This window comes from Myxocyprinus asiaticus, chromosome 35 (genome assembly GCF_019703515.2).
Source record: "Myxocyprinus asiaticus isolate MX2 ecotype Aquarium Trade chromosome 35, UBuf_Myxa_2, whole genome shotgun sequence".
Classification (NCBI taxonomy): Eukaryota; Metazoa; Chordata; class Actinopteri; order Cypriniformes; family Catostomidae; genus Myxocyprinus; species Myxocyprinus asiaticus.
In genome coordinates, this window is record NC_059378.1 from 8,062,259 (window position 1) to 8,087,345 (window position 25,087).

Below are 25,087 nucleotides of genomic sequence, written 5' to 3' on the forward strand. Positions count from 1 at the left end.
AGGCTCCAAAGCTTTGAAGCTCATAAAGCACATAAAGGCAACATAAAATAATCCATAAGTGGTTTAATTCAAGTCTTCTGAAGAAATCTAATCGGTTTTTGGGTGAGAACAGACCAAAATGTAACTCCTTTTTCACTATAAATCTTGCAATTGCAGTCTACAGGAAAGATCGCCAATGAGACTGCTGATGTCAAGATTTACAGTAATAAATGATGCTACCTTTATGTGCATTTTGGAGCTTCGAGGTTTTTACCATGATGACCTGCATTGAATGGACCTACAGAGCTGAGATATTCTTCTAAAAATCTTACTTTGTGTTCTGTCAGTCATACACATCTGGGATATCATGAGGGTGAGTAAATGATGAGAGAATTTTCATTGTTGGGTGAACTATCCCTTTAATTGTTTACTTCCCTAAGATTAGTTAAGAAATGTATTACATTTATAATCATCTAAGGAAACTCATATGGATACAGTAGGGATAAAGTTTAAATGTCCTTTGTCACTTTACCCATATTCACCCTATGTATGCAACATTTCCAATCCAAATCAAACATGATAATACAACTAGACAGAGGTAACACAAGACTGCCCTGAAAAATGTAATGATGTTAGACATTTTTAAATGATACCAGTAAATGCTTCTGCTTGAGCAGCTATGAAAAATACTAAAACTAAAATAACTAAAATAAAAACTAACTAAACTGAAACTAAGAAAACAAAAACTAAACTAACAGACAAACTGTGAAAACTAACAAAAACTAAAACTAATTTGGAATTACAGACTGATATAAAATAGAAATAAAAACTCATTTAAAAACCCAAAACTATAATAAAACTGATGTGGAGCAGACAGCACCAGTTCTCCAGTATTCTCGCAACTCTTTTAATATTATTATTATTATTATTGTCCTCCTGTATCTCACAGCACATATACTTTCTGAATAAATAAGTGAAACACGCATTGTTTTACAGGGTGAACGTAATTATTTCTTGTGAGTAACACTGGACTGGTCTGCCATAACACTAAGTGCTAAAAATATAAATCCTGTGAAATATTACTTCAATGAAATGTTTTTTTTTTTTTTTTTTTTTAAATACATTAACAATGTGAAACCAAATTAATGCCATAGCAGATCTTGTACACTGTGTGATATAGGGTATTAATTTATGGTTTGTGCTCCTAAGATAATCTATGATTCATGTATTATAAAGGCACTATCTGTACTACTGATCGTTTGTAGTGTCTAGTAGTGTGTCTGTTTGGATCTGCCATGTAACATTAAGAGTAAAGGTGTTGATGACACATACATACATTTCCATTATGTAGCTAGGAGTTTCAGTCAAGAAACTTGGTTAGAATTAAAATAGAAGACTCATACAGTCAGCCAGGTTAGCTATAAAGCCAATGATCAAGACACTCTACAAATCTGTCGACATTTAACAAGACACTACACATGTTTATAACAGAGAGAAAATTATACGAACCTTAAGTCACAATATTCCTCTGATGGCATCCGTTTCTTTAAGAGTTTGCGGCCTTGGAGCATATCTCTATGTGCTTGATTCCATGCTCATGAAAGCGCTGTGACTCTGGTCCCGCCCTGATAGTAAAACGAAGCGTGATTGGTTGAAGATAGAACTTGCTACGATTGGTCCGAGTAATGTGGCCGTTATCTGATTGGCTTGAGTAGACGATGGGTGGAGTCCACCTGTTTGTGGATTGCTTGCAGCTCTCGCACAAGAAATGTTTCAGAATTCACAAATGCACAGCAAGCGATCCACAAATGAATGCTGGACAGAGCTGTGTTTGGGAGTTAAAACATATATTTGTAAATCACTTTTTTATTTGCACACTTATTTGTGAATTCACTTTATTTCTGCAAAACTCCTTACATTTATTTGTGGATCTCATTCAATTTATTTGTGAACCATTTTTTTATTTGTGAATCTATTTCCATTTGTATGTTAATAAGAAACAATTCTAACCCCATACTAACACAGTATTAGGTTTGGGCTCGCCGGACTGATACCCGATCTGGTTAAAAACGTCAGTATCGGAGCCGATCGGCGCATCCCTACTTGTGCTAGAACACATTTTAATGAATGAATGAATGAACGTTACATTTATATAGCGCTTTTCTGACACTACACTCAAAGCGCTTTACACACTGAACAGGGGACTCTCCTCAACCACCACCAGTGTGCAGCATCCACCTGGATGATGCGATTGCAGCCATAGTGTGCCAGTACGCTCACCACACACCAGTTATTGGTGGAGAGGTGAGAGTAGAGTTATAGAGCCAATTAGTGGATGGGGATTATTAGGAAGCCATAATTGAGAAGGGCCAATGGGGGGAATTTAGCCAGGACACCGAGGTTACACCCCTACTCTTTATGAGAAGTGCTCTAGGATTTTTAGGGTGCTTTTACACTGGCAGTTTAGTTCGAAACAGAGCACGGTTTGCATGAAAAATTGGTAATGTGAAAGCTGTCATGCAGACCGGGAGCGCACCGCGGTACCGAACCCGAGACTACCTGTAGGAGGTGGTCTGAGTTCGGTTGCAATGGAACTGTAGCGCGATTCACGTAAATGTGAAAGCAATACGGACTCGGGTGCGCACTCGTTCAGGAAGTAAAGTAACCTGCGCATGCGTTTTAGCCGATGATGACATCTATCTATACACCTTATAAATACTATATATAAATACTATTATAGGTTATAAATATAGGGTATAATAGGAGATGACTGTGCGATAACTTCACCTTGGACACGAGCGTGAGTAAGCGTGCAGTGTAAACAAAGATGCAAATGAATTCCTTGCAATCAGCTGTCTCCTCAAAAAACGCCGTTTGCGAGTAGCAGCAAGCCGCCTTCCCCTGGACATCTGTTACACCATGAAGCGCACATATACGCAGTTGTGGTTCACTCTGCTGTGCATAATGTCACCAAAATAACAAAAAAACAAAAAGTATGACGAGTCGCGTTGTGTTCTCCAAGCGAGTTTGTGATGACATAAGATGAACGCAAATGGATTGGGGTTCGACAGAATCAAGTGAGTGTGAAACCAGACCAATGCTGGGTGCTTTGGTTCCCAAACACCGGGAACAATCGCACTCGGAATCGGACCGCAGAAAATGTGCCCAGTGTGAAAGCCCCCTTAATGACCACAGAGAGTCAGGACCTTGGTTTAACATCTCATTTAAAGGACGTGCCTTTTTACAGTATAGTGATCCCATCACTGTACTGGGGCATTAGGGTGAACACCCCCTGCTGGCCTCCCTAATACTCTTCCAGCAGCAACCATAGTTTTCCCCAGGAGGTCTCCCATCCAGGTACTGACCAGGCTCAACCCTGCTTAGCTTCAGTGGGCAACCGGTCTTGAGCTTAGTGATGGGCATTCCAGCTCTTTTCAGTGAACCGGCTCATTCTGCTCAGCTCACCAAAAAGAGTGAGCTCTTTTGGCTCTTTAAAAAAAAAATGTTTAGTATTTTTTCAAGTCAAACAGTTTGCAATAGTTTCTATGATTGGTGTTAAAACAATTCTAATTAAATTATTAAATGAAATCATACTCTACCTTAACCACAATCTATTTTAAAATGCATTTGTTTGCATTTAAAGTATAACTTATAAAGTATATAAACAAAGTCCATATAAATCAAACCATTCTAAATGAATACAATCTGAACAGCATAATAGAATATTGCACCATATCAAAGAAAAATAAATAATTTGCAAAACTACAGCATCCCACAAACTGAAATAAATGTAAAAAAGGAGGATGCTATTACACGAGCATTTAAAGTATAACTTTTTTTAATGTATATAAACAAAGTGCATATAAATTTAACAATTCAGTAATAAGTTGGCTCCGCCCTCCCTCACGCATCTTTGGTTCATTGGTTGACACTGCGTATCTGATTGACAGGAACAACAGGTGAGGCTGTTAGTCTAAGCAGACAGTCAGAATGAATGTGTGTGCTCTTGAGCATTTAGGCCTATATTATTTTATTTCTTTTTTCGTTCTTTGAATTCGTTAATTCTATTCATTTAAATCTTTTATTCATATCTTATTTTTTTAAAGGTTTTTATAAATAGATTCGGCTCTTCTGATATGCGAGCCGGATCCCAACGTTCACCTACAAGAGCCGACTCGTTCGCGAACAACCCATCACCACTTGAGCTACAGGGTGATACAGCTGCTGGCTTTAACATAATTGGCTGGTCCCCATGTTAGATGAATTCATTAGAGGCACAAATATGTAGAAGCAATAATAACTAATATTGAAATCTACAAAGAACACTGTGTCATGTACTTAAATCAACAGAGAATAAATCTTTTACCACTTTTAGTATACAAACTGAATGTAGTAACAATCCAATACTGTGACTACATTATATCATGCTAATTAAATTGTTCATACAGTTTACCATGAGACATATATTAATATTATTCTCAAACCAAAACTGTAGATATCCATGGCAGGATTCCTCAAATAATCAAGGCTATTATGTTAAAGAAAAGCCACACAATTTCAAAAGTAAAACTTAACAATTAGTTATTTCCAAAAGAGATCATTTTACCTCTTTGTTTTTTCTTTTCTTTTCATGCTCCTGCAACAAAACTAAAATCCTCATTTTAAATCAAGCCACTCCTTGCTGCCGATTTCACCAGGTCTTTCTATCCAGTGCCATGTCCCAGCATGTACTCTCCTTTCACAGTGCCTTCTGTCCCCACCCTGATAGTTCCCTGCCAGGCAGGTGTTAGTAACGTGTCAGAAGCGAATGTTTATGTCCATTGCTGAGGTGCATCCCATTTATCACCTGCCTCATAAGTGCAGTGATTAGCACTCACTCAAAAGAGGGGTGGGGACATTTATGTTCAGGACATTATCGCTCCTTAGCTTTTAGAAATGCTTTGTGGCGGTTTACCAAAAATACACGTAGGGTTCAAAGAGGCTTTAATTCGGAACAGCTATAATGTTATGGATAGGTTAATCAATAATGAAGACGATCATTCAGCTTACCGTGTTTGGGAGTTGTAGCCCAGAATCAATCAGTGACATGATATCATCATTAAAGCTGGACTCAAGGCTGATGATGTCATCAATAACATCATCCATCTGAGAGGATACAATTGTGACATCAAGGTTTAGAATGATTCAGGGTTCCCACACCAATGTTTTTTTCATGAGATTGCAAAAGTAGTTTAGAGATAAGCATAAATAGAAAATTGTATATTCATTGTATATAAGAATTTTTATGACTTTTTCAAATTTTATCATTCATTCCTATTGCTTTTCAGGCCTGGAAATCATAAATTTAAAATGCACTGATATTTTCAGGTTTTCCATGACCATGGGAACCCTGATGGTTACCATCAAAAAATACTTAAAAACAAACAAAATATTGAAAAAGCATGCAGGCATAAGTAAAAAGATCTCATTCAATTCCATTCTGTGTCATGTACTTGGTGCCATCTCCTGGTGGCCATATGTAATTACAGTGAACAATCCTCTCTGCCCATATTTGGATGACTTCCACCTCTGCTTGCAGCGATCTGAATCCTAATACGATTGCTTTAGCATTCCATGATACTGGACAACGTACTACTTCATTTCCGATTCATGTTATCTGGTCCAGGAAAGCTAACGATAGTAAATTATGTGTTGTGTTCACATTGTGCTTCGTGTGGATTGTCTAATGATCTATGAATCCGATTACTTTGTGTGTGGGATCCTTTTAAAGATAATCGCCTCCTCTAAGTAATGGTATGTGTTATTTTATGTTCCGTTTATATTTTGTGAATGTATATGGAGAAAACGAGGCTTACACCTCATGTACTTAGCTATTGCTTTATTTTTGTCAGAGTAAAACAAATAGGCTGGTTGTATTTTACTCTTTGAGAGCTTTTCAACAACATATGACACATGGCTATTTGATCAGTTTGATGTTATTACCAATTACAATAATATGTACAGTGCAAAATTTTTAATAAATTATCAAAACAGAACACTTCTGATTTGTCTGCAAATTTCAAAGCACTTGTTCAGTTTTGGTCCTAATGCCTAAATGCACTGTAAATAGAGCTTCTAAGCTTTAAAACGATACCTATTTTGTGTTGGCTGTCGGGCCGATCTGAGCTTAAAGGGTTAATGGAGATATGATGTGAATATATCCATACAATTTAAGTCAATGGGGTCCAACACTAAAAGGACAAAGACAGCATAAAGGTAATCCATACTACTCGAGTGGTTTAATCAAAGTCTTCTGAAGAGATATGAATGTTTTTGGGTGAGAACAGACGCATGCGTGAAGTGCAAAGAAATCGAACTTCAGTTCATGATCGCACCCAGGATAGCAATGTCAAGATTTATAGTGAAAAACTGATTTAATCACTTCAGAAGACATGGATTAAACCACTCGAGTCATATGGATTACCTTTATGCTGCCTTTATGTCCTTTTTGGGGCTTTGAAGTGTTGGAACCATTGACTTAAATTGTATCAAAATATCTTAGTTTGTGTTCTGCAGAAGAAACAATGTCATACGATTATGACATAGCATAAGAGTGAGTATGAGATAATTATCATTTTAGGGTGAACTATTCCTTGAAGTGGTTTACCAAGAAATATTTATTTAGGAAACCAAGATACTGTGTACTCTTAATAAGAGAACTGTCAAGTGTGTGTTGTATGGGAGATCTTAAGCAGAAGTGATGTATGATGTGAAAGGGAGGTTAAGATATAATTAAGTTGCTGGTGTGATATTTCACAGCACAATGTGACACAAAGCTAGTGAGATGGCAAGCTGAATGGAGAAGCAAATTCCCCTCACACAATAAAAACATAATTGCTGTTTTTATATGGCGCTAATATGGCAAAACATTTACGACTACACAGGAATCATTAGTCGCTCTGTACGACTAAAATAACAAGCTTCTAAAGTCGCATAGCTAACGGTGTACAGTACATTTATTACTGCTTTACCTCTTCTTTGTTGGAGCCCAGGTTCAGATGTGCCATTGGGCTGTTGGGAGCGCTGCTTGCAGAGGTTGCCCTCTCTGGGGCAGAGTTTGACTGCAGAACAGGGGACACGGCAAGAGTTTGTGTGGCAACTTTATTGCCAAGTGTGGTAGACAAGTACTGCTTCACCTGCTGCCTCTGAGCTTGCTGGATGTGGTATTTAGTTGGGTTTTCAAGATGAGTTTGCACCTAGAACAAAGTCAAATAAAAACAGTGGATAAATGATGGTTTAAAAGTATCAGTGACATTTGAAGCTCTACATTACATTTTTAGAAAGGGGAACAGTCTCACTCTTTCCACACCAGACATCAAAGCTACCATTATAATGAATGGAGCTGTAATAAAAGTACACAACCATTTTATTGTCCCCAACCACATGAAATGAAATGATTTTATTTACAAATAACATATGCTATACATTTTGTAAAAGTGATCATGTAGCTCAATTGGTAAAGCATGTTGCTAACAACACCAAAGCTACAGGTTTGACTCCCAGGAAATTTTTCTGATATTCATCTCGCGTTTGCCACTTTATACGAACTTAATATGCTTCTTATCATTTCGCATTTGCACAGCGCAAATGAATCGTATATCACGTATAACTTCGGGTTTGTAATTAATGAATAAATAAATTATTATTATAAATATTTTGATAATATACAGTATATTTAATATAAGCAACATTTAATATATAACATTATTGTTTTATTTTAACTAGGGCTGTCAATTGATTAATATGTTTAAAGGTGCAGTATGCAACCATTTTCATGTAATATTCGCCTTTTTTTTGCCAATGTGTGAACGGCTTGTAACGCAACTTAACAAATGAGCCCTTCCTGGACTTCCTAGGTTGCCTATTAAAGCCTGTAGACTGATTTTCATACAAAGGGAGCGGGTCACTTTTGCCGGGAAAATCCAAATGACGTGACATTTATGCGCGCTCTCGAGAGCCTTGCCTCAGTGCTTCTCTTCCGCTATTCAACAGCGACAACAAACAGTCTGCAACACTAGGTAACGTTATCTTACAGATTGAATCCAGCAAACGGCCGGCTCCCAGCACAACACTGACTCCTACACAAACTCCAAGTAAGCCAAAAAGAAAAAACACAACAAAAAAAAAAAAAACATTTATCTACTGATCAATGCTGGTCAAGCGAAAACTAGAGTAAACATCGGCAGGGCATTTGATTCCTGGAGGGACCTTCATTCGGTTTTGGGGATCAAAACCGACCCTGAATATTGGCATTCTTCTTATTGGACTGGTAAGCTTACATAACTGCAAAGCATGTGAAATATAGTGCCATAAGGATTGAGCTGTGTAATTTTAGCTAAACTACAATAACACATGAAATGAATGCTAGACAATGTTCAAGATAATGCAAAAAGCTCCATTCATTAGTGTAACGTAACTTGGTTATAGAGAAAATATATACAATCTATTATTATAAAACAATAGCGCATCGATATATATCAAAATGACAGTTGTGATGGAATCACATCAATACTGAATTGTGTCAACATATTTATAATGTACAGTCTATTTTATAAACAGCTACTGTCATCATCCACCAAATTTAGCTAACAGCTATTGATAAAGCTGGCTAGCTAGCTAACGCTGACATAGGCTATCGTATAAATGCAGTCAATGAATCATGCAAAGAAAAGTGATTACTTCAAACTACAGTCTCGCATAGTCAGACCTATATCCACACTTTGTTTTAGCCCTGTTCCAGCACTGGAGAGTCAAATATAATATACAGTCTCAAAGTTTGTAGTAAAACAATCATAACTGTGTAATTTTAATTATGCTACCTCATCTGTCATCATGATGCCGGTGAATCACGTTCAGTCTCTTTGTACGTTACGTCATTGTTTTGGATGATGCTCCCTCACTCGCGTCCCTATACAGTGTGTGCATGAGCACGAGCAACAGGTAGCTGGCTGCAGTTCACTTAACGGCCACAGGTGTCATTAATAACAAGGGTTTCTGAATCTTACATACAGCACCTTTAATCAAATTAATTACATGAGATGCAGATTAAAAAAATGTTAATCATTCAATATCATAATCAAAAAATGTAATAATGATAGACAGACAGACATCAACCCCTCGTAGTCATCCAACCCCTAATTTTCATATCATCAAACACAAGTCAATCCTGAACCACATCAATCCTTTTTATAATTCACATAATTGCGTCCATCTGAGCTATTTTTGTTGGTCTACGTACAAACAGGGTTGCATTTATAATTGGATTACCTCAAGGTCACATATGTGAATAAAGTCAAGAGAAAAGCAATATGATCTCAAAGACTTATTTATTTCTTTGGGGTGCAAACAAAACATATTTGAATAATGTTATGAGTGGTGGTTATTATTCTAAACTGTATAAGAAAAAAAATGAAAAACAGGGACACTGACTCCTTAATAGGAAAACAGAATATGTTCAAATGTAGAACAAATCAAATGGTGAGTCCTCTACCTGCTACAGAAAATAGGGTTAGGGTTAGGGTTAGGGTTAGGGTTAGAAAAAGAAAAAGGCTTATTTAATCATCAAGCAAATACAATTACAACAGATGCACTGAATATCTTGGAAATACCTCAGATTCAAAAACACTTCAAAGATTAATTCTGCCATGTACGTACTGCAGTTAGCGTGTAGACTAATTGGCACCACTCATTATCATCATCATCATCATCATCATCATCATCATCATTATTATTAATGTAATGCCTCCAGTCTTCTTTCCGCTTGCTCAAGATCCACAATCCAACATCACCAGGTAAAGTTTATGGGTGATTCTATGTTTAAGGAGGATTTTAATGAAAAAAAAAAAAAAAAAAGAAAGCTAGTTTTAAAGAATAGATAAAAATAGATTTAAACATTTTTAGTGTGTCTTTAATTGCTTATTCCTACTTTCTGTGAGTTTTAAAATTTTACATTTGCCAGAATTTATCCCTCACTAACTTTTTAACTGTTCTCAACAATACATTTATAATAAGTATCAAAATCAGATAAATTATCCATTGCACTTTTTCCCAAACTTCACATTTTCAATTCATTTGGTATTTGTGTTGACTATGGATTTTTTTTTAATAGTGAAAAAATAAAATTACATCACGAAATCATTTCAGAGAACAACTTTAGAGTTTCAACTGAAGTTATGATGGAAATGAGAAGTGACAAAGTGTTTGCCCCCTTCCTGATTTCTTATTTTTTTGCATGTTTGTCACACTTAAATGTTTCAGATCATCAAACAAGTTTAAATATCAGTCAAAGATAACACAAGTAAACACAAAATGCAGTTTTTAAATGAAGGTTGTTATTATTAAGGGAAAACAAAATCCAAACCTACATGGCCCTGTGTGAAAAAGTGATTGCCCCCTAAACCTAATAACTGGTTGGGCCACCCTTAGCAGCAATAACTGCAATCAAGCGTTTGCGATAACTTGCAATGAGTCTTTTACAGCGCTGTGGAGGAATTTTGGCCCACTCATCTTTGCAGAATTTCAGCCACATTGGAGGGTTTTCGAGCATGAACTGCCTTTTTAAGGTCATGCCACAGCATCTCAGTAGGATTCAGGTCAGGACTTTGACTAGGCCTCTCCAAAGTCTTCATTTTGTTTTTCTTCAGCCATTCAGAGGTGGACTTGCTGGTGTGTTTTGGATCATTGTCCTGCTGCAGAACCCAAGTTCGCTTCAGCTTGAGGTCACGAACAGATGGCCGGACATTCTCCTTCAGGATTTTTTGGTAGACAGCAGAATTCATGGTTCCATTTATCACAGCAAGTCTTCCAGGTCCTGAAGCAGCAAAACAGCCCCAGACCATCACACTACCACCACCATATTTTACTGTTGGTATGATGTTCTTTTTCTGAAATGCGGTGTTACTTTTACGCCAGATGTAATGGGACACACACCTTCCAAAAAGTTCAACTTTTGTCTCGTCAGTCCACAGAGTATTTTCCCAAAAGTCTTGGGGATCATCAAGATGTTTTCTGGCAAAAATGAGATGAGCCTTAATGTTCTTTTTGCTCAGCAGTAGTTTTTGTCTTGGAACTCTGCCATGCAGGCCATTTTTGCCCAGTCTCTTTCTTATGGTGGAGTCATGAACCGATCTTAACTGAGGCAAGTGAGGCCTGCAGTTCTTTGGATGTTGTTGTAGGGTCTTTTGTGACCTCTTGGATGAGTCGTCGCTGCGCTCTTGGGGTAATTTTGGTCAGCCGGCCACTCCTGGGAAGGTTCACCACTGTTCCATGTTTTCGCCATTTGTGGATAATGGCTCTCACTGTGGTTCTCTGGAGTCCCAAAGCTTTAGAAATGGCTTTATAACCTTTTCCAGACTGATAGATCTCAATTACTTTCTTTCTCATTTGTTCCTGAATTTCTTTGGATCTCGGCATGATGTCTAGCTTTTGAAGATCTTTTGGTCTACTTCACTTTGTCAGGCAGGTCCTGTGATTTCTTGATTGAGAACAGGTGTGGCAGTAATCAGGCCTGGGTGTGGCTAGAGAAATTGAACTCAGGTGTGATAAACCACAGTTAAGTTATGTTTTAACAGGTGGGGCAAACACTTTTTCACACAGGGCCATGTAGGTTTGGATTTTGTTTTCCCTTAATAATAACAACCTTCATTTAAAAACTGCATTTTGTGTTTACTTGTGTTATCTCTGACTGATATTTAAACTTGTTTGATGATCTGAAACATTTAAGTGTGACAAACATGCAAAAAAATAAGAAATCAGGAAGGGGGCAAACACTTTTTCACACCACTGTATATACACTGCCTGGATCATTATTGCAGTGATTAATATGTTTCAGCTGGCAACAATTCTTTTAACCCTAACTGATGCAATGTGTAGCTTCTCATTTCTTAAACAACCATGTCGGAAGATGTAACCTGTGGTCGTGGAAAAGATGTTACTGTGTTTCAGAAGGGGCAAATTATTGGCCTGCATCAAGCAAAGAAAATGTTTTTTGTGCGTGAAAATCCCAGGAGATCAGCAGTTACAGAAATACTCAAACCAGCCCGTCCGGCACCAACAATCATGCCACTGTCGAAATCATTGAGATCACATTTTTTCCCCATTCTGATGGTTGATGTGAACATTAACTGAAGCTCCTGACCCATATCTGCATGATTTTATGCACTGCTGCCTCATGATTGGCTGATTAGATAATTGCATGGATGATTGTTGGTGCCAGATGGGCTGGTTTGAGTATTTCTGTAACTGCTGATCTCCTGGGATTTTCACACACAACAGTCTCTAGAATTTACTCAGAATGGTGCCAAAAACGAAAAACATCCAGTGAGCGGCAGCTCTGTGGATGGAAACGCCTTGTTGATGAGAGAGATCAACAGAGAATGGCCAGACTGGTTCAAACTGGAAAAGTCTACGGTAACTCAGATAACCGCTCTGTACAATTGCGGTGAGAAGAATATCATCTCAGAATGCTATTCTGAGATGTGGGTTGGCGCTGTTTTGGCAGCATGAGTGGGACCTACACAATATTAGGCAGGTGCTTTTAATGTTTGTGGCTGATCGGTGTATATATGTTGAATTTGTGGGCAGGCTTGCGGTTTTTATTCTTCCATTGTTAAACTGCTAAAAGTTATCACCTCGTAGGTTAATTTGGCATGCATGCGATTCATTCAAAATGTGTCACAAAATATAAGAAGGAAATATTCAGTTGTTCATTCAAATGTTGATGTAATAACTATTGTTAAATATGCACATATGTCATGTGAGCCTGTTTTGTTTCAGCCAGAATAGACCTTTGTCATGCCTATTTGGTCAATTGCTTGATGACTTATGGCTATGGAAATGACTTATTGGTTAACCGGTTAATAACATAGTAAGATTTTGCCAAAATTTGCATCCCTACCATCAATGATGCGGAATTCGTGTTACAAAACTGGCAGTTTTCCTACTCCCGCGACATGATCGACGGACGCAAAGAACTATCAGGGAACACTTATAACTACTTTTAGCCTAATTTTAACCTAGCTAACTTAATTTTAATGTGGGTCTTACCTTCAAATGTCAGGTCCTTGGAAAATGACAGCATCGTTACAGGTGGAATGCATAAATAGTACTGAACAGTAATGTTGACTCCCTTTTCTTCTTTGAAGAAACAAAATGTCTAAATTTTCTCCAGTAATCATCACGATGAATCCAACAGTAAGAGGAGCTCCTGACTTAAGCGAGTTACGAGAGAGAACCAAAGGAGATGTCAAGCACGCATCTGAAGGTCTGTACCACTCTAAAGCAAGCAGTGGTCTACATCGTTTTACATCAGGAAGATCTTTTGCTTCTGTTGTTTTATATTAAAAATTGTAATCCTGTTAGTAATCCAATGTTTTGCCAAATGTAACTGTAATCTGATTATGTTTGGTTTTTATGTAATTGTAACAGATTAGTTACACATTTTTGTATCCTGATTACACAACACAGTTACCAGTATTCTGTTACTCCCAAAGCCAGCATATGCATGGTCAGACGGACGCTTTTGGAGCATCTCGATGTGGTTGCGTCATGTTTCACTGGTTTTCAGCACCTCGAGCATAAACTGCGTAACAGAAAAACAGCGTCTTTTCGTGCTGTTTGCTCTCTGTAAATGTGGTTTGTTGCCCGAACAGCTGAGCATGGGCTTACTGCCCCTTTCTGACGCAATTTACAAATGGCATGATTAACTGCATTCATTTTTTTCATGCATTATTTTTTTTAATGATTAATCGCACTGAATTAAAGAGCTCCTATTATGGTTTTTAAACATGCCTAATTTTGTTTTAAAGGTCTCATACAATAGATTTACATGCATTCAAGGTCAAAAAACACTTTAATTTGCTCATAATTTAAATTACAGCATTACCTTTTTTTCCCCAGTGTCAAAAACGGCTCGTTCAATGATCCGTTCTAAAGGCTTCATTCTAAACTCCTCCTTTCAGAGAGCCTACTCTGCTCTGATTGGTCAGATGTCCCAGTCTGTTGTGATTGGTCTACCGCTTAGTGTAGTGTTTGAGGGCAGGTCAAAGCTATTCGCGAGCAGCCAATGAAGACCAGATGTGGGTTTTTTTGTTACCAAATTACGTAGGTTAGTACAGGAAGTAATTCTGGAATTACTAAAGACTCGTTTCAGGTGTTCAGAATCAGTTCTTTCTTTTGGGAGTCGATGGCTGTGTGTCGTTTGGAAGGTTGCGTCCTCCGGAGGTCGCATTTGTCGGCCGCATACGTCATCGAGGCTGTCTCAATTAATTTTTTTGAATTTGTTTTTATTGGGAATGCAAAAAAGGTTAACAATTGTATAAATGTAAGTGCATATACATAAAAAGGCATTGACAATAGATAAAAATAAGAAAAAGACAAAAAATAAATAATAATAAATGAAACGAGACAGCCTCGATGACATATGCGGCCGACAAATGCGACCTCCGGAGGACGAGACACAGCCAATAACTCCATTTGTAGTGCACTTTGATTTTTGAAACTTTGCAGACTTTTTTTACATTCACAAACAGCTATATAACACACTACACTTTAATGCATTCAATCGACAGACTTAATTTTAACATAACTTGTTTCGTGTACAGACTCTTAAAGGAATAGTTCACCCAAAAATGAAAATTTGCTGATAATTTACTCACCCTCAGGCCATCCAAGATGTATCTGAGTTTCTTTCTTCATCAAAACAGAATTTAAGAATTTTAGGATCTAATTTCAGGCCTCCTCCTTTAAACAATGCAAGTGAATGTCCTCCATTTTTTGACGGTCCAAAATGCATATTTAGGGTGCATCAAAATAATCCACACAACTCCAGTCGACAAATAAAGGGGGATGATATAAGCTGATTGGTAAGGTCACGCGTCACGTGGAGGAGGAGTCAGGAAGCGCGTCATTGTTTACATTGTTTGTTTTTTTATTATTATTTGGAAATTATTTTTATTTTTTATATTGTTTATAAATAGTTTTGGAGTGTTTTAGTTTGTGAACGGCACAAGTTTCTCTTGTAAACAATGACACGCTTCCTGACTCCTCCTCCACGTGACCTTACCATCAAGCTTACGTCATCCCTCTCATGAGCGCGCATCACAGAGATGTACGGAAGCGAACATTTGTAGTTAAAAAGTATATAAGTATTGTTTTGTTTCTAAAAATAATCAATCGTTTGGGTTCAAAAGAACTTTATTTGTCGACTGGAGTCGTAAGGATTATTTTGATGCACCCTAAATATGCATTTTGGACCGTCAAAAAATGGAGGACATTCACTTGCATTGTTTAGAGGAGGAGGCCTGAAATGAAATCCTAAAAGTCTTAAATTCTGTTTTGATGAAGAAAGAAACTCAGATACATCTTGGATGGCCTGAGGGTGAGTAAATTACCAGCAAATTTTCATTTTTGGGTGAACTATTCCTTTAATCACAGACACACATGAACAGACGAGTTAGGGTTGTACACACCGAACGTGTTTTTACATGCATCTGCGCTGTATTTCAATTGGTTTTCAAGTACACACGCTGGACGGGCTCCCTTGGCAGTTGCGTCGTGTCTCACTGTTTTCAGTTATTTGTGCAGAACAGCCGGATTTTTTTAAAACAGAACTTAATTTTTTCTTGAGACACTGTGTTCAGTTTCTTTAGTGGCGCTCCATCAAGCTTTTTTTTAGAGCAGGCGTCACAAAGATTTGATGTTCTCAAGTAGTTCAGGTTGCAAAGAGGACTTAATGTGACTGTTACACATGATTCCAGATTGTTCTTCTTCCAGTAAAGTTTCAGCACTTGATAAATGGTTAGTAGGGATGCACCATTATGAAAATCTGTGTACAATACCGATTTTAACAAAAAGTATAGGCTGATAAGTATTTACAGCAATGAGTTTCTGTTGAAAATAAAGGGAGACTTTTTCAAGGGTCTTAAGACGGCCCGACCCACCTTCAGAACTTCCACTGGTACTTGAGCTGGAGGAGGGCGGGCAGCCATGGGTGGGACCGTGACTGAGATGGCTGGAGTGGAGCCTGTAGGTCGGAGCTGAGCGACTGATGCCTGCTGCTGCGCCTCCCTCCTCTCCTGCTCCTGCGCCTGCTCCCGCATCAGCTGTTGCCGAAGCAACACTCGGGATGACATGGCTACACAGGTTCCACGGGCCACGTATAAGAAGAATGAAAAATCTGCAAAGGTGAAAGCATGGACAAGAGAGTTATTAACAATCTTTCTCTGCTTAGGAGCTGCAAATAGTATAAGAAGGAACTAATGTGGGCGATGAGTTCTTCTTTAGGACAATGAAGGGTTAAAGAACAGGAAAATATAACTGAGCTGAGTCACCATACTCAAATAGTTACACTGCCCCTCTACCATAGCACATAAACATACACAAATCTCCTACAAAATGTGTAGGAAATAGTAGCCAAGAGTCTATAAAGGTATATAAAGGTATGTAAAAAATCATTTCCCTCATATAAACCCTAACGATATGAAATGACAGAAACGAATGAGACATGCTCAGCTACACACAAAACATGTGCTTGGCCAAAATACTGTACCTAGAGAAATTTCAAAGTGAAAACACTTTAAGACCTGAACTAGTAACATGTCATATGATTGTAATCCACAGCTGTATTATGGGGAAGTACAGAATTGACCAGATGACAGCTAATCACTACAGGGCCAAACACTATTGTTCTGTCGTCTTTTTAAATACCTCAACAAAACGTCAAGCACAAACAGTCATCTGAATCTAATCCAACAACTATTAACATAACATAAAAAAAAAAAAACAATTACGACTGCGAAGATAGATATGCCACTATGGCTAGTAAGTTATGTAATACAATGCTAAATGTCGGGATTAGCTTAACTATTTGAAGTTGAGTGAGTTCGTCAACTTCAACCACATTAACTTGTGTGTTAGTTATTTGCTCCAGTAAACAAACGTAATAACACAACTATCACTGTGTCGTACTTCAACACGTAATAGTTATTTTTGAAAGCATCCAGCTGTTGGTGCTAGGCTAACTAGCTAACTAGTTGACATGTCAACCAACCAACGTTGCCCGAGTTTAACATAATTAATTTTTATTAACGCCTAAGTCATCTGCGATTTACACAAGCATATCAGCTTATACCTATGAGTTATCTCGACAGAAGGTGGAAAGAAATTTGAGTTGAGTTACCTGGTTCGTCAGAAGTAAAGCGGGGTTGCCGCAGGAATCGCCATTAGCCTCACATGAGGATTTCCTTGTTTTGAATCTGCAAGAATGCTCACCTCACCCATTTTACAATCGACCATGGTTTAATAGGGTAACCACCTGTCCAGGACTTTCCAGGATCGTACCGGTTGTTTTTTTTTTTTTTGTTTTTTTGGACATGTTCACACGTAACATTGTTTATAAGCACATTATGCAAGGTGGAGAATCAAAAGCATTCTTGTATGAATCATAAGTCCGATTAATTTTAGCGAACCGGTTTGTTCGGATGATTGAGATTTTTCACTTTAGTGTGAACAATCGTTTAAACCTCAGTCTACTTACTATAAAGTTTTAATGTTCTGGCAAATATGTCCAAATTACTGTAAGATCTCCTATGTTTATAATGCCCAACACTATAAAAAAAAAAAGATAGAGAGAAAAAGCCTATTTTTAATATTTACGCATTTTTTTTTCTCCATCAAACTGAATTTTGTGATCTTTCACTAAATTAAATTAGTAAAAGTTAACATTAAAAAGTTTTTTTTTTTTTTTTTTTACTTAATTTAGTTAAAGATTTAATGGAAATTTCTTATGAAATTGAAATGTGTTCATCTTGAAATGCATACTGTACATTTTGAAAATATTTTCTGAGTAAATGTTTCTACATTTATTTGATTGAATTAGTTTAAATGTACGAAAGTTTTGGTAAACTTTATCCATAACTTTATACTTTATGTAACCGGTCCTGCTCGACCCGCTCAGAGCGGGATTCGAACCGGCATAATCAGCATAGGAGGTGGGTGCGCTGAGGAGGCAAAAGGCTACAGCCTTTAGTGTCAGTTGTTAGTGCGCCTCTTGAGGCCAGGGGAGTGAGGTTTACACACTGCACAGCTACCTACAGGCTGGCTATTGTTACATTCACCCCCCCTAAACCTCACTCCCATCCGTGTCATGGCACTACTGTAACAGGTCTTGCTCGACCCACTCCGAGCGGGATTCGAACCAACATCACCAACATAGGAAGCGGGCATGCTAATGAGGAGGCTAAAGGCTTCAGTTGCTGGTGCGCCTCTTGAGGCCAGGGGAGTGAGGTTTACATACTGCACAGCTACCTACCGTTACATTTACACATAAATATTTATACATTTTAAAACATTTAAACTCAAGAAAACTGCTTGGGGCCAGAATAAGTAAATAATGTTAAATGTGTACAAACATACACACAAAAATTACACTTTTTTTTTTTTTTTTTTTTTACACATTTCAATTTCATAACAGAACTTCATCAAATTGAATTGTGTAATCTTTAACAAAATAAAATAAATAGTTGAAAGATGAAATGTAGGTGCAATCTTAAAAAGAGGCTAATTTGTTTGAGTTTATTGATGTTATTGTTTGATTGAATTATATGCTACATAGTCTGTAATTTCCATATCAAACAAGGAGTAGCCTAAACAATCATAAATACTATGTTTTATTTCTTGTATGATGGCCAGCAATATGCAGTTTTACAGGGCCATGGTAGCAACCCTATACGTTACACTTCCCAGTTTGCCTTTTTTTTTTTTTTTTTTTACACGTTTTCCTGCACTTGCTCACACATCCATATAAATTGAAAGTTTAAAACTTCAGATTTACTTCTAACTTCTTCCATTACCAATCAAAAGTTGACACACCAACTCAATACTTTACTATTATTCAAAACTATAAAAATAAAATAAATACGGGAATTATGTTGTGACCAAATCTATTAAACAAATCAAATACTATTTTATATTTTAGCTTCTTCAAAGTAGCCTCCCTTTAAAGAAAATTAAAATATTAACTAATAATTACATATTTATCAAAGATTTTAAAAGATATTCATTTGTAGGTGCAATTTGTATTCATATTTAATCATTCCTTCAATCTCTCTGTATGCTAAACATTTTCAATTGATTAATCGACTGAATATGTAATAAGTTTTAAAAACTATGAAATAATGCAAATTTGGGAATTATTTAGTGACCAGTAATGTTTAACAAATGAAATGTATCTTAAATTTTATCTTCTTCAAAGCAGGCACCTTTTAAAGAAAAAATATGAATTAATAATTAAATTATTAAAGTAATAAATATATATATTTGTAGGTACTTACATTATATATATATATATATATATATATATATATATATATATATATATATATATATATATATATATATATATACACACACACACACACACACACACACACACACACACACACACACACACACATCGATCAGCCACAACATTAAAACCACCTGCCTAATATTGTGTAGGTCCCCCTCGTGTCACCAAAACAGCGCCAACCTGCATCTCAGAATAGCATTCTGGATCACAGGATGTTTATTGTTTTTGGCACCATTCGGAGTAAATTCGAGAGCCTGTTGTGTGTGAATATCCCAGGAGATCAGCAGTTACAGAAATACTCAAACCAGCCCGTCTGGCACCAACCATCATGCCATGGTCGAAATCACTGAGATCACATTTTTTCCCCATTCTGATGGTTGATGTGAGTTAACTGAAGCTCCTGACCCATATCTGCATGATTTTATGCACTGCTGCCACACGATTGGCTGATTAGATAATCACATGGATGAATGTTGGTGCCAGATGGGCTGGTTTGAGTATTTCTGTAACTACTGATCTCCTGGGATTTTCACACACAACAGTGTCTAGAATTTACTCCGAATGGTGCCAAAAACAAAAAACATCCAGTGAGCAGCAGTTCTGTGGATGGAAATGCCTTGTTGATGAGAGAGATCAACAGAGAATGGCCAGACTGGTTCAAATTGACAAAGTCTACGGTAACTCAGTTAACCGCTCTGTACAACTGTGGGGAGAAGAAAATCATCTCAGATGCTATTCTGTTATGCTATTATGGCTGATCGGTGTATATTTGATAATTTCTTCAATCCCCATGGATGGAGAGATGGACAGAAGTAGAGGTATAGTTGATTGTCCCGTATTGTCTCATTTTAGAGAGGAGCATTCTTACAAGTCAGTCTTGTAAGTTAGAGAAAGAAAGATTTATTTGCATTTTTAAACTGTACATAATTTAAATATACAAACATGGAGAATTTCCAGCCACAGGTAGGATGAACTCTACTTTAATGATCACGTCAGCTGTCAGAAAAGGAGAAATTAAAAGCTGATGTGAGAGAATCTGAAAGTTTGGTGCCGAGCTTATCTATGAAAAAAAAAAAAAAAAAAAGAGAGAGAAAGAAGTGATGTTCTAAAGCACTGTTTCAAGTAGACCAACACAATGTGCTTATACTAAACTCAAGTTAAAGAATGCAAGTGCGTTTGCCTTCCTCAAAATGTGTGGACTTGTAATCCATGTAAAACAAACTGCTAAAAACCCCCAAAAAGATGCTATTAATTTGCGTGGTTATCAAATGTAAAACAGATTTAAAGTAAAGACAGGGAAAAGAGAATAGCCCTTACCAGCTCTTTTTTGCTGCTTCTTTCTCTTTTTGTTGGCAGCCAGGAGCGCCTGCCCTTGCAGGAGAGGGTCAACATCCAAGATATCTTTTAAGTCCACTGGCTTTGGGCCTGCCGCTTCAACCGCACCACTGGTTTTTGTCTTGGGAACTTTGAGCTCAACCGTCATTGGTCCAAACTTAACTGAAAGAATTATAATTGAAAGTCAAAAATGGGATTTGAGTTTTGAAACTTTCCATCACAAACAACACCCAAACTGCCTTTTGTGGACTGATAAAAGTAGGAGTAACTGTGGGTGTAAAATAAGAACTGTCTTAACTGACGTACCTCTTGGTCCTCATCTGCATCCATTAATTCAGCGGTCTCTTGAAGGTCAGGATCCTCTAATGGTTCATCTCTTTGACCCCCTTGTGTCATTCCAGATGTAGCAATGCAGAAGCTCATCTCCACATCAGATGTGCTACACTCTAGATTGTATAAAAAATATATCAGCTAAGGTTTATGTTAATGTGCCATTGTGTCATTATTCGTTGATGGTATAGACAGGGTTACTGGCGAGCACCTCCAGATTGCCCTTCTCCAATTCATCCCAGTCAAATGCCTTGCCCATCTCAGCAATGACATGCGTGGACAGCGTGTCTCCGGAGGATGTGTGAAGTAGCTGATGCGACCTCTTAAACAGACAAAGAGTTCAAACAGGAATTCCAAATGTACTTTGAAAATACAGTCCAAAGACTTTAATTGATTTTGACAAACCAAAAACAGCTTTGCTAGTTACAGTGTTTGCAAGGCAGCAAATTTAGATTTTACATTTTGATTGATCTAAAACAACAGGTCAATGTGGTGTAACCAAATGCACAGCAAATAATTTAAGTGAATCAGTTTGTTCAGACAGTTCAATGAACCGGTTAAAATAAATATTTCCCCTTATATTTAGCACTGGGAACTCCGATTAATTTTCCTGAGTGTGTTCTTTTGGACGGTTCATGTCAATGAACTAGTTCACATAAATGATTCACTTATTCATTTGAGCCGCTGCACAGCCTTAAAGGGACATTGCCTTCTTTTTTTTTTTTTTTTTTTTGTTTAAGCGAAATATTTACTTAACTGCCGTTTGTTGTCACTATATTTCGATTGTCATATAAAATAGAATGTTTTCTAGTTTATTGGTGTATATAAATATACATTTATGTTCAATTTAATGTTGTTACCCTATTGTAGTAACCATGACTGTAGTAACCATGTTCTTTGGTGGAAAACATAGTTTTGATACAATTAACCCCATGGTTTTACTACTGTAATACTGTAGTATCCATATATAGTAACTATGGTTTTCTAATAGCACAGTTAGAAAGATTTTCAAAAGAAACACAAAGTGAAATATGATATCTGTAAGACATCAAATACAAACGTCTCTTTTATGCACCGATCACTGCTGCTTTATACCGTAGGCAGTTTTCTAAAAAATTAGCCATTGCTTGTCTGTGAGCTTGCTTGTGTGAATAATCCAGTTATATCTAAGATGTCCAGAACAAAATATGCGGTCCAGCAGGAAAAGCATGCTAAACATATCACTGGAAATATATGTTATCGACTATTGGTGATAAAATGTTAAACATCATCACAAAGGGGAGGATCTCGCTTTCTAATGGCACATAGATTTAGCTTCTAGTTCACTCAGAAGCCGATATATTCGATGAATCAATTGGGGGGGGCGGGGGCATGAACTGTAAATTAGACTGAATTTCTATGGGCAAGTAAATCTGTGAGGATTAAAATGCATTAGAGCGCCACCTACCTTTCAGATCGGCATTTTGTGTTGGTGATAGAAGAAAAAATATTTTTTCTAGTACTTGCTGCTATCTAGTGGAATAAAATAAGACTTTTTAGAGGGAGATGGCATGAACATAACCAGAATTACATGCTTACAAAGTTAGGAGGGGAAAAAAAAAAAAGAGGTAAAAAAATTATACTCACAAGACTGTAAATATATACAGTATTATTTATGAATAAATGGAGTCTTTTTTAATTTTTTTATTTTTTAGACCAATTTTTGGCAACTAGTTCACAGTATGTGTATATGATGAGCTTTTATATTTGAGTGTGAAAAATTGCAGGTGGCAGCCCAAAAATGCCTCAGAGTTGAAAAGGTTACATAGCTTCAATGCAGTTAGCTACTTTTTGCTAGTAGCTTGTAGTGTAGCTAACTACTTTTTTAAAAGAGTAGCTTGACTGTAGTTTAACTACTTTAAGTAATAAGTATACTGTAGCCTGGAAAACCACAGTTTAAAAAGTAGCTTCCCCAACACTGATGTGATGTTAAGGTCACCAGTACTGTAACCTATTAAACATTTAATGTGATTGTCCAGATGGACTTCCTGTAAACACCTGAAAAACAGCTTGATTTGAGGGAAGGGCAGCAGACAATATCAATAAAAGGAAACAAATCTTTATAAAAAATACAAACAAAATTCTACACATACTTAGTAACTCCAGGTGTAGCTACGATGTTACAAGCGCAAGCACGCTTCAAGCTGTTAATTAAACTGCTTTAACCCACATTTGGAAAACCTGAAACATTCAAGTGTGGCAATATGATTCCAAAAAAAAAAAAAACAGGTGTCTGTTGCCAATTTGCATAATATGGAATTAGTTGGGGATGTCCCAATACTATTTTTTGGAGACCGAGTACAGATACTTCCTTTTCAGGACTCTACCGGTTTTGTTATATTTTTTTGTAATGTTGCAGTTATTTAAAATACAGCACTGTGACACTGATGGTTTGAGGATTGCGTGTTTGTTGTGTTTCAACAACTGTTACTCAAAAGACAATAAAATAGTCATTTTAGCTGCATAAAATTATTAAAAAAAAAGTGTTTTTGGTTTAATTTTTTTCTGAATTTCATATTTGACAGTTTAATTACATTTTATCATCAAAAGGGTGTCTGAACAAATAAAATTTATTAATTTAATCTGATGAAAATAGCACAATTAATTTTCAACATAATGCATAATTTTTTTTCATACAAAGTACTTTTATGCAGCACAATCCAAAATTGGAGTTATTTTTGTCAAATTAAGTGCTGTACAAAGAGCATTACAGATCAGAGATATTGCTTAAATATAATACAATTATTATTTATTTATTATAATTATTAAAGTGGATATTACATAACTACACATTAGTGATATATTTCTGTTGTGTTTTTTTCCCCCCAATTAAATGGAGCTTTTATTTTGGCAGAAAACCGAGTGAAGTCCTTTTTGGTGTGTATGTTTTTGACGACAGCTTCACACCTCTGGAAAAGCAAATCTTTAAATGGCCTAGTATGATTTTCTAACTCCAAAAGACTGCATTTTAATTTAACCAATATATAGTCTGTACGTGCTGCGCACTGTGTAGTAAATGCATGCTCTGCTCTATCATCTACTGCACACAAGAGTGCGCAAGATGATTGTGATGAGATGTTTCAGTGTATGACTAGCCAGCTTCACACATTCACTTTGAAGCATGCAGCACATGCAGACTATAATTTTCTTTTATTAAATCACAGCCTTTGCCATTTAATAATCACACTAGGACTTAACGTGCTTTTAATTTGTGCACTGAATGTTACGAAATGACACTCGTAATTTAGACGGTATCGGTGTTTGGTATCAGAGTATTTTTAAGAGTCGGAATTGGGACATCTCTAGAATAATTGGCATGTAATATAATTTACAGAAGAAACAAAACTGTTTTTTGAAAACTCACCAACCACCCCTACAGTTATGGCAGTTTTTATATCTTACGGCAGCAGTTTCCAAGAAGCTTCATTAAACAATCTGCTCCGACACATGCGCTGCTTCCAAGAAGCTCTTGTGTAGCCTTGGTCACAGGTACACGGCTGCGCGTCTGTGAAGGACAGACAAGGGACAGTAAAAAAAAAAATTTGGTAGACTGTAATAAAATTTTATTTGCTGTGGCCATAATGACAATCATGACTGCAGCGCTCACCAAATTCTTGTTCTGCTGCTGAGTGGAGGTTTTAAAAGCCACAGTAGGAAACTCGTTGCAAAGATACTTGATCCATTTTTCCACAATGTCCTTGGACACCAAATCTTGAGGCAGACAAAGTAATGTTTTACTGCATGCTGCAAAATGACATTTTGTCAAAGGACGTATCATAGAATATGCAAAAAAAAAAAAAAAAGATCAAGTCTCCAATTTTATACTAATTTTATTCAGAACAAGAACAATTTTCTTGTTGGCTCCACTCTGGACAACAGCCTGTTCAACCTGCGGACAGCGACAGCCTAACGGGTCTCTGGTATCCAGAACCTCTAATATAACATCTGCTGCCTCTATTACCTGATATTAAACAAAACAAGAAGTAACTGTCATTATAAAGAACTGGGCCCATATTCACA

At 36.9% G+C, this 25,087-nt stretch overlaps 1 protein-coding gene across 1 annotated transcript in view; it reads right to left on the minus strand.

The window, feature by feature from the left end:
• Nucleotides 1-25,087, minus strand: part of LOC127426203 (transcription factor E3-like) — a 41,999-nt gene that overhangs the window by 13,283 nt on the left and 3,629 nt on the right. The window contains exons 5-11 of the mRNA XM_051672853.1: nucleotides 24,675-24,778; nucleotides 21,240-24,572; nucleotides 21,005-21,144; nucleotides 20,681-20,860; nucleotides 15,957-16,192; nucleotides 6,990-7,214; nucleotides 5,029-5,124 (exon numbers count right to left, since the gene is read on the minus strand). Coding sequence (XP_051528813.1) covers nucleotides 5,029-5,124; nucleotides 6,990-7,214; nucleotides 15,957-16,192; nucleotides 20,681-20,846 — 723 coding nt within the window. The 5' untranslated portion in view covers nucleotides 20,847-20,860; nucleotides 21,005-21,144; nucleotides 21,240-24,572; nucleotides 24,675-24,778. The remainder of the gene's footprint in view (nucleotides 1-5,028; nucleotides 5,125-6,989; nucleotides 7,215-15,956; nucleotides 16,193-20,680; nucleotides 20,861-21,004; nucleotides 21,145-21,239; nucleotides 24,573-24,674; nucleotides 24,779-25,087) is intronic.